This window comes from Musa acuminata, chromosome BXJ2-11 (genome assembly GCF_036884655.1).
Source record: "Musa acuminata AAA Group cultivar baxijiao chromosome BXJ2-11, Cavendish_Baxijiao_AAA, whole genome shotgun sequence".
NCBI classification, from domain to species: domain Eukaryota; kingdom Viridiplantae; phylum Streptophyta; class Magnoliopsida; order Zingiberales; family Musaceae; genus Musa; species Musa acuminata.
In genome coordinates, this window is record NC_088348.1 from 24687729 (window position 1) to 24698742 (window position 11014).

Below are 11014 nucleotides of genomic sequence, written 5' to 3' on the forward strand. Positions count from 1 at the left end.
ATATTCTACTCTGAAGAAGCTCACCAACCAAAAACAAACTGTGCCATCTGTTCAAGTGTCCCAAACTCCCCCAGAATAATCTAATGATCCAACCCATCACCTCAACACTGTATTGGTGTGACTACCACCACCAACTACTGCTCCAGCACGCCTCAGATCATGACTAGTGAGTAGGAGCATTGGGTTCTAAGTGGACTACCAAACAAAAGAACAGCACATAATCAATCATGGACTCGGTGATCTTGATCTGATCTCATGTGTGCTGTGTCCTTGTCTTGAGCTGCTTTTAGGAAAAAGCTCAAAGAGAGGAAAAAAACTGCATTAGATTCGTCAAAACAAAAAAAAAAGAGTGACGGGGATGATGAGAACAATATTTATTGATGAATACAATACGAGCAATTAGTTTTCTTGGGAACATGGTATGATACATTCCATGCTTGCTCGTCTTTGGACCGTCCTGGGGGTGGGGGTGGTGGTGGTGGTGGTTAGGCTGACCGCCGGCTCAAGGGCCTATAGGAGGCGGACCGAGGGACGTATACGGATGAGTCCGCGACGGCGCACGTCGCCTTGCACGAGGCGTAGAGGCCGAGGAGCCCGAGCCGGTCGGAGATGGACCACGCCGACGCTGCCGACACCCTCCGGTGACGACCGGCGGCCGACCCGCTCGCCGCTAATAGCTCCCCGATGGTGGAGCCCCGCGGGGCCTTGGCGCACACGGCGAGCGCGGCGGCGAAGGGGTCGGGGGCGGGGCGTGGGCCCGCGATGGGTCGCTTCTTGCGGGGGCCGGCGGTGGCGGATCTGAGAGGGGGAGGGAGGGGGAGGAGGGGGTCCGGCGAGCGGGCGTCGATGGCGATCTGGGCCTTGGGGATGCCCGGCAGCCGCTCCCAGGAGAAGGGGACGGCGGAGGGGGAGGTGTGGCGTGCTGATGCTCCGGTGGGCGCACCGACGGGCTTGCTCCGTCGGTATAGCGGCCGCCCGTAGATCTCCGATCCGGCGATCATGTCTTCATCGGTGGATGGCTGTGGCCACATCTCGTCTAACCATAAGAGAGGAAGAGTAGAGCAGAACGAGCGAGTACGCCTGGACGACGATATATGTAGTAGATCACGAAGCGGTTCGTTCCGGTGTGCCCTCACGAGTATCGGCCTTTAACATGAACCCACCCCTTCGAGCTTTCGGTTGCGGAGAGCCTGCACGAATCATGAAGCAAACCCTTCCCGATCAGACGGTGTAGCAGCCGACCGTCGCTCGAAAGCAGCGTCAATCATCGAGTGGGTATGCAGAAATTTGGTACGGAACGATTTATTACACGACGCATTGCTTCGTGGTCAAGTTCTATCGATCGGAGCAAGGAGGGCGAGTCGTGTCTTAGATGGGGCAGAGAATAGTGTGTCGCTGTGAGAGTGCGGTGGATGGCTGACGAAGCCAGGAACCACGTGGGACCACAAACTATTCGTTGTGGGAGCCACCCGTGCTCAAAGTGGTGGAGCCAACGAGCGTCCTCCTACCTGTGGAGTAGCACATGAATCCGATGGTTCAGCTTTTCGAGACTCCATAAGTCAAAATATGCTTTAAAATCGGACCACAATGAACCGAAACCATACACTTTATAGAAAGAAAGATATATCTCAAAAGGAAGAAACTTATCTGATGGGGTCCCCACACAAAGACACTCTTTGTCAGCCAACCGTAGGATGACGTGTGGCAAAAATAATTTAACCTCACCTCTTGTACCGACGCAAAGGGTATTGGAATCGAAGACTTAGAATTGCATGCATCAACGAAATAGATGATCGTAATGCATCCATTTCACGGATAACCGAGATCAGTAATGATTGTCATTGCATCAAAGAACGATGTGATGATTGTAATAACTAAGTACGTAGGAGTGTGAAAAGTCACCAGTTTGTACGTCCAAATTAAACTAGACATGGTTGTTGAACTGCTTTGAGATATTGAAGGCCGCCAGGACATGTCGTCGACTTGTTTAATCCTGGATTAGGGATGCTGGTCAACTGCGTCAGGTTGGATATCCTGTGCTTGTCGATTCTCCATTTTCCAGTTGTTAATGTGTCGAATCGATTGAAAAAGTGGGGAATCCATCCAGCAAACTCCTTTTTTCTTTTTTTTAATATTTTTAATATGATTCTCAAAAATAAAAAAAATTATCGGTGTCTTACCGATACGAATTTAGCTTATTTTATTTAAATCAGGGAACATTTGCTAGAAAAAAATTATTATAGATATAAAGATTATGTATGAGAATATATTTATATTTTTAATATACACTTGAATAAAGTGGTCTGAGTGAATATGTAGTTGTAGAATACATTAAATATTTTATAAATAAAATATAAAAAATATATTTTAAATATGGATTGGTGTAAGTATTGTTTGATAAAATTATATTGAATATTATATTATACAAATTTATCCTTCTAATATTTTAATATTTATTCAAAATTAAATATATTCTTTTTTATTTAAATAAATAAATAAAATAAATAAATGAAATTATGTAATATTATAAAAATTATGTATGACCTAGATATATAGTAAATAAAAATATATAATCACATAAATAAATATAAAATAATCTTTAGAATATATATAAATAAAATTTTAAACTTGCAAGAAAAGGGGCAATGGCAAAAATTGAAAGAATGGATGAAGAATGAGGGTTACAATTTTTATGATAATATTGTAATTTTAGATAATATAATAGGATACTTTAAAAATATTTAAAAACTATATTAACATGTCACAATTGCCGAAATGCTATTGCTGACTTATAGCATTTGAATATTTTTAATATAATATTTAGATAAGATATAATTTTTTTAAAAAATAATATATATATATATATATATATATATATATATATATATATATATATATATATATATATATATATATATATATATATATATATATATATATATATATATATATATATATGTTTTGGCCTTAAATACATATTGGAATTTGTGGTCCCAAACGCACCGTCATTGTCTTGGCATGTTGCTTGAGCAATGTTTGATCTAACAACACGTGCCGCTTGCTTTGTCGTCGGATATCTTGCTGACACCTCTCTCTCTCTATGAATGGCTCGGCTGGCTGGTGGGCCGCCGGTTGCACCCCTGCACCCAAGATGGTAAACAAAAGGAACGTTTAGTGGGCTAATAAGATGATGTTATTATCTTTCAAATAGGAATTGGTAGGATAAATGATTGCGGCATGGAATCACAAAGATTCATGCAAAACACAGTAAAAGCCGAGTCTTCACTATCCTTTTGCACAGATTCAGTTTGAAAAAAAAACAAAGAAAAAGAGATAATATTCTCAAGAAAATAATGGTGCAACCCACGACCGGTTTTGCAAAGAAACTTCCAAATGGCAGTTCGTTGGGTTTATCGGAATTGTAAGAAATTCCTTGAAAGATGTACAGTATATTACACCAAGAATCTATTATTACCATTCTTCTGAGATTATACATGAACCAAGTAACATTTATAACTCAGCTATTAACAACTAAATGAAAAATTATGTATAACATACATAGCTGAACTTATCCGCATCCAGACTACATGAAATGGAAGCCACCATCAGCAATCCTAAGCTGCTGCCTAGTACAAAACTTGTGGTTCTCCATCTTCAACCATCAATCATGAAGTTGAGTCCGACATACACCTGCATCGCATGATTAGGCGAAAACTCAGGATCCATCATGCGGCGCGTGAGCCGATAGACTAACATGACATAATCCTTGGACTGTCGAAGGACTGCAACAAACTCCCCGGACAACATATCATTGTCCTTGAGCTTTCCCATCTCACCATTCCCTTGGATGTGCCAAAACATCTTGGGAGAGAGCTGTGCATATAAATCTGCAAGGTAGCATAAAAACATTAAAATATGATCATGATATAAGAGAAACATATTGTGAGATACATCGTACAGTTACATTTAGTAAAATCAACATATAATTAAATGAACTTACATAACAAGAAGACCCAATGGGCACAATGTTTATATTTATGCAGGGCAAATGATCACAACAGAGGGAAATAAAACAATCATTGTGTTGCAGATACTACAATCCTAGCTGTGAAGGAGATAGTTGTTACAATATACAGAAAATGTGAATATTAGACGACGAGAACAGTGTACACAAATCAAAGCATGTGAAAATCTGTTAGAAGTGATAAGCAATAAGAGATGAACAAGCTAGATGCACTACCTCCACTGTTCCGATGCTCAACTCCAATACAAAAACAAACACATAATCAACTTGAATTTTTCTATATAATATTTCATATAAGAAACCTCACATGTTTTACAGTGGAATATATTGGTCAGTACACACTCAAACAAATACCAAAAGATATTTCACATTGGTATTTGGTCAGTTTAAGGTGGTATCAGTACATCGCTTCCTAATCAAGCATACCGAGCAGTATGGTTGGTATATACCATGAATTTTCAGACCATGTGCTCATCCATCAATTGTCATCTCAAGACTACTTCAATATACCTGAAGTAGGTGGATCTGCCTCACTGGTAGAATGCAACAATGTAGTCCCAGATATTACTGTAATAAGCCCACAAATCTCTGATGCAATATCACTTGCACTCTGCCCAGACCAATCCTCCATGCATGCAAAGAAGTAAGCACTAGACAAAGAAAATGTAGAAATATTATGACCATAATAAAGATTCGGTACCTTGAACATGATGGCACCTGTGAATATAGTAAGAATTCTGAACATGGCATAGTAGACAGGAGAAACAATTGCAGTATTGAAAGTATCTAATGCCAGGAAACGAGAAAGAACAACAAAAAAGACAAATAATTAACATTGTTAATCCTAAACCAAATTTTGAAGAGTCAAATCAGCTAAGAAAGAAATCTTTAACTAGATAATTACATATAAATATAAAGTCAAAGCTGGATAGCAAACTGACAAACATATACTTGAAAGACAAGATCAAAAGACAATATCTGATGCAAGGTTTGCAATTTCGAATTGTACCGCTCGTGAACCGGTATGCGGACCACCCGCTACCAGGCGATCCGCTCAATATAGCGGCCTAGCTACGGCGAGGTTGAGGGAGAAATGTCGAAGAAGGAAGAAGAAGGAGAGGGCATTCAAAGAAGAGGGAGAATCGGGAGAACCTCAATGCAAACTTGTTTCCATGCCCTTTCTCGATCCTGATCTGATGCTGCCTCTCTCTCGACGATCCCGATCTGATGCTGCCTCTCCCTCGACGATCCCGATCCAGGAGGTAACGACGAGGAGAGTTGTAAAGAGGAGGATCTGGAGGCGCGAGGATTCGGGGAGGCCGCGGCTAGAGCAACGAAAGGGGCGGTCTACTTCATAGCCTCGTTTGCGACTCTACAATCTTCTTCTTTGCCGAAGGCCGGAGACGTTTGCGGCCTTTGCCGTGTTTTTCGCCGAAGGTCAGAGACGTCTGCGACCTTCGACATCTTCGCCGTCTTCTTCGCTGAATGCCGCAGACAAGGCGACGAGGAGAAGAGGAGAAGGTGATGTCGCCAAGGCTGCATACGCCTTTATTTAAAATATATTTTTTTAATTTTTTTTAAATATTTTTATATATTGATTTTTATATTTTTATATAAAAATATATATTTTTATTTTTTTAATATATATATATATATACCGAGTAAAGCTCGATACACCGATACGATATGAAATTTCGAATCTCTGATGTGCAATCAACAAATAATCCATTTCCAAAAATCAAACTAACCATGAAAACCATAACAAACAGGAAGTCATTTGGCTTTCTTTGACAGTAATATTCTGTAATTTCAAAAGTAGAACTAATTGACTTTTGACTTGCCCCGAGTTTCATCCAACCAGAAGCTGAAATAACTGGTCAATGCAGGTTCCAGAATGTTCCAACCTGGCCCTTCTTTATTGCCCATTTCTCAAAATATTACATACAGCATCATCAATTGTCCAATTTATCCTCCATCTAAAACTTATGGCCATCTTATTTATAGAGAAAGTCCTTCCTGTATTAGAAAGCACTCTCTAGTTCAAGGAAAATAAGCTGCCTTCTAAAAATTAATCTAACAAGAAAGCTAAATATTATCAATGCTGAAAAATTAAAGTAAAGAAATCTGGGAAACAGAAGAAGAGTAAAATGGAGACTTGCATAAAGAAAAGTCAGCATGGTGGTCTTATCTTATATCTTAGAGTTGAAACTTCATACGTATAGGCAATCACGAAGGGGAATCATGGATTAAAAGAAAAAAAAATGGTGCATTCTTTGAACTCTGATACAAGCATTGCTTCAGGCTCTAACCTTGTTCAAGTAATTTAACTGAACTATGATGCAGGAGATGGCAACCATTGCAAATACCCATGTCTGGAAGTAACCAGCATGGTCGATTCCCTCCAATATGAGCTTAATTGCAATTCCTATGGCCTTAATACTCATCACCTGCATAACTTACAACTATAAGAGACAACAAGAGCAAAGATCAAGAAAAACAACATCAGCACCAGCACAACACCATTACCGTTAAAGATCCAATTGTTGAGCATATGCCCAAGTACACTCAAGGTTTGCAATTATGGTTGGTGCAGTATGTACCAAGACATACCAATGGTATGCTACGGTGTGCCGATGATATGCTAAAACAACATAAAAAATAACTCCAAAAAAACCTGAAAAATAAAAAAATTATATTACGATTTTTAAATTGAAAATAAATATAAATTATATAATTTTAACGAAAATAATCTAAATTAGGAAAGAATAGTGACACATCTTTTTTAGGCTTTGAGAAGTAATTTTGTGATACGTTTTGAACCATCCTTCCGTTAATATTGAATTATCTACAAAGAAATGATTTGAGTGAAAATAAGTTTAAGAGAGTTGACGAGATTGAGAGAGTGATATGAATTGAAAGAGGGAGGAGGAAAAAGTTTAAAAACCTTTTCCTATGATTCAAATGATCAATTTGACCATTTGAAATAGGGCAATCTCAACCATTTACAGTCGAAGTCCGACCGTTACTGATCGTTTACAATCGAAACCCCATATTGCCTGATGCAGGGGCAGGTTATAGTATAGTCTAGTAGAGGGTGATCCACGTACCAATCCTCAATCGGACCAGTACAATGCAAGCTTTTAAATCTGTGACCACTGCAAGCTTTTAAATTTCGCACATCCCACCTCACAATGAGACACAAAGCACCCAACGGAGTTACCAGAACAGCTGGGGCAAATATGTAGGCCATAAAGTTGGCAATTTCACCAAAGATCACTGCAAAATTTCAACTTTCCTTCACGCTTAAAACCACACAAGAAAGTGGAGACAGGATCGACAGAAAAGGGGCTTACTTGTGACCATTCCGATCCTCCTGAGAGGCTTCAACAGATATCCGTACCCACCTACGCCTTAGGTATAAAAAAAAGGAAGCTCTTTCCTTTCAGTACAACAGCGACTCGGAGCTAGGGTATCGACGAGAAGGGGAATGGGGTTACTTACCGGCGCGAGGGCCGGACGCACCGGTGCGCCTGAGGCCCTGCTTCTTGACGATGAAGCCGGCGCCGATGAAGGCGACGGCGAGGAGGAAGCCATTGAGGTTGTCGGCGAAGAGGTGGGGGGAGCCCGCAGCGGGCGGTGGCCCGCCGTTGGTCGAATCCTGATCCATCGTTCGGGCGACATCAGGCAGCTCATCTACTAGCCCGCGGGCGTCACTCGGACTTCGAAGTCCTCGATGTGAAGGCACAAAAAAAGAAATGGATGGAGAGATGCGAAGCGCAAAAGGTTAGGCAAATAGAACGGGAGAGCGAGGGAGAACACACAGACAACAAAAAAAAAAAAAAAAAAATGAAGGATTTGATAGGATATAAATAAAAATAATGAACAAATAGTAACAGACGATAATAGATAGTGAAATTAAATATAATTATAATCAAATAGAATACCAAGATATATATGAAAAACCCAAGGGTAAAAATCATGGATAAATTAGAGATAATTCACTATAATAATAATAAATACATAAATCTCAATCTTTTGCCCAAAACCCTAGCAACAATCACAAGAGAGTAACTGGAATACAAGGATCACGTCAATGTGCACAATATCTAAATCCTCCCTAATTTTTCTCACGTAATCATAGTAAGAATTTACTGTAGATTTGATTTAACATGATATGAAAGCATGCTAGATGATTGAGAACAGTCTCTTTGTGTTGTCCTTGTCTTCTTCCCTTTCTTTCTCTTCCTTTTCTGTCTTGTTCTTCTCATTTTCTTTGGAATCTTGTGGTTGTGGCTGCCCAAAACTATCTCCTTTTTATAGCCACTACACCCCCCAATATAAATTAGGGTTAGGTTAAGAGGGTGTGAGCTGTGAGCTGATAAAGCCCACCTTGGGTTGAATATCGGTTGTCAGCCCAACAACCTCCCCCTTTAGCCCATAAGGGAGGCTGTTTTATGACTCCTCAATATAAAGCCATGTCGATTAGCTGTCGACATATCTCCTGTCTTTCTTTTGGTAAAGTCTTTGTCAACATGTCTGCTCCGTTGTCATCTGTGTGAATTTTCTAAAACTGCAACTACTTCTCTTCAAATACATTTCAAATCCAGTGGTATCTGACATCTATATGCTTTGACTTGGAATGAAATATTGGGTTCTTACACAAATGGATGACATTCTGGCTATCACAATGCACCACATAGTTTTTCTGTTTTACCCCAAATTCTTGTAAGAATTTTTTCATCCATAATATTTCTTTGCATACCTCTGTAACAGTAATATATTCTGTCTCTGTGGTGGAGAGAGCAATACACCTTTGTAATCTGGATTGCTATGACACAGCTCCCCCTATAAAAATAAGTACATAACCTGATATGAACTTCCTCGTATCTATGTCTCTTACCATATCTACATCTGTGTAACCTGTCAATATAAGTGGTCCACTTCCAAAACTTAAACAAACATTAGAGCTCACTCTGAGATATCTCAAAATCTACTTCACTGCTGCCTAGTGCTCTTTGTTTAGATTTGCAAGAAATCTGCTAGTAACACCCACAGCATATGCGATGTCCGGCCTCGTACATACCATCGCGTACATTAAACTTCCAACTGCTGAAGCATAAGGAACCTTTTGCATCTTTTCCTTCTCATCACTTGACGGACTCTGTTCTGAGCACAACTTGAAGTGACCTGCAAGAGGAGAACCAACTAGTTTTGCATTGCTCATACTGAATCTTTCCAATACCTTCTCGATGTACTTCTCTTGTGATAACCAAATCTTCTTATTTTTCCTATCACGAGAAATCTGCATACCTAGTATTTGCTTTGCTGGCCCTATGTCCTTCATTACAAAAGACTCAATTCCTTCTTCAACCAATTAATTTTAGACATATCTTTCCCAAAAATAAGCATGTCATCAAGATAAAGTAAGAGAATAATAAAATTCTCACCAAACCATTTGATATACACACAATGATCTGAAGTTATTCTTTTGTATCCATTTTCTGTCATAAATGAGTTAAATTTTCTATACCACTATCTTAGAGCTTGCTTTAGCTCATACAAGTTCTTCTTCAACTTGGAGACAAAGTTCTCTTTATCTTTGACTTTAAAGCCTTCTGGTTGCTCCATATAAATATTCTCCTCCAAATCACCATGAAGGAAAGCTGCCTTCACGTCTAACTGCTCAACCTCTAAGTCCTGGCTAGCAGCAATACTAAAAGCAACACGAATAGAAGATATTTTAACAACAGGAGAAAATATCTCTTCAAAGTCAATATCTTTCTTTCGACCAAAGCCTTTCACAACCAATCTAGCTTTGTACTTTGGTTGAGAACAATATTTTCGAGTCTTCAACTTAAAAACCTACTTGTTCTTCAACGCTTTCATTCCATTTGGTAGTAGTACAAAATCATAAGTGTCGTTCTTTTGAAGAGCATACATCTCTTCCTACATAGCAACTAACCACTTCTCTTTCTGCTCACTTTCAACTGCTTCCTGGTAACTCTCTGGTTCACTTGTATCAGTGAGCATCACAAACTCATTTGTAGAGTATCTTCTGGAAAGTTGACGTTGTCTAGAAGATCTTCTCAACTGAGGTTCTACGGGAAGTTGCTCTCCAACTTCTTCTTTCTCAACATGTCCTATAGGTATATCAACATTAGACTCTACACCATCTTCCTGCACGTCTCTCCCATCACCCTGATATACTGGAGGAATAACTGGGTCACAATCTACTAATCCTTTTGCAGAAGTTTTGGCTGGTGTCTTCTTCTTCAAATCTTCAAAGGTTTGATCCTCAAAGAAGACTACATCTCTGCTTCTAAACACCTTCTACTTTTCTGGATCTCAATGCCTGTAGCCAAACTAATCATGTGAGTAATCAAGAAAAATACATTCTTTAGTCTTACCATCCAGCTTGGACCTCTCATTGTTTGGAATATGTGCAAATGCACGATAACTAAACACTCTCAAATGCTTGTAGGAAACATCTTTCCCTGACCATACATGCTCTGCAATATCACCATCTAGGACTGTGCATGGTGACAAGTTGATCACATTAACTGCAGTCCTCAAAGCCTCATCCCAAAGCCTTTTGGGTAGCTTGGCCTGTGAAAGCATACATATGATCTTTTCCATGATGGTGCGGTTCATCCTCTCTGCAATTGCATTATGCTGAGGTGTATTAGGAACTATCATCTCATGTTGGATCCCATGTGACCTACAATAATCATTAAATAATCCCATGTACTCACCACCATTATCTGATCTTATGCATTTCAATTGCCTTTTTGTCTCCCTTTCAACCCTGGCATGAAACTCTTTGAAGACATTAATCACCTGATCTTTGGTCTTCAAAGTATGTGCCCAAACTTTTCTGGAAAAATCATCTATAAAAGTGACAAAATAAAGTGCACAACTTATACTAGGAATATCAATAGATCCACCAGGAGTTTTTGTCCTCAAAGGACCACATACATCTGTATAAACATG

At 39.5% G+C, this 11014-nt stretch overlaps 2 protein-coding genes across 9 annotated transcripts; both read right to left on the bottom strand.

Annotated features, from left to right (window-relative positions):
• Window positions 1-485: 485 nt before the first annotated feature.
• Window positions 486-1031, bottom strand: LOC135627554 (uncharacterized). Its single transcript, XM_065133676.1, has one exon. It carries the CDS (start codon window positions 1029-1031, stop codon window positions 486-488), a length of 546 nt encoding a protein of 181 aa, XP_064989748.1.
• Window positions 1032-2970: 1939 nt separating this feature from the next.
• LOC135586967 (probable magnesium transporter NIPA3) lies at window positions 2971-8008 on the bottom strand. Of its 8 annotated transcripts, none has more exons than XR_010492610.1 (5): window positions 7526-8005; window positions 7378-7434; window positions 4535-7300; window positions 3559-3887; window positions 2971-3140 (listed from the first exon to the last, which is right to left on the bottom strand). XR_010492610.1 is itself a non-coding variant. In XM_065133557.1 (3 exons), the coding sequence occupies exons 1-3, from the start codon at window positions 7689-7691 to the stop codon at window positions 3655-3657; spliced, it is 456 nt and encodes a 151-aa protein (XP_064989629.1). In that variant the 5' UTR covers window positions 7692-7995; the 3' UTR covers window positions 3410-3654. The 8 variants fall into 8 exon arrangements, 2 of the variants coding, with proteins under 2 accessions (XP_064989629.1, XP_064989628.1); XR_010492613.1 differs by lacking the exon at window positions 2971-3140 and having other exon boundaries at window positions 3410-3887; window positions 4535-6471; window positions 7132-7300; window positions 7526-8008; XR_010492611.1 differs by lacking the exon at window positions 2971-3140 and having other exon boundaries at window positions 3410-3887; window positions 4535-4674; window positions 6334-7300.
• Window positions 8009-11014: the final 3006 nt, after the last annotated feature.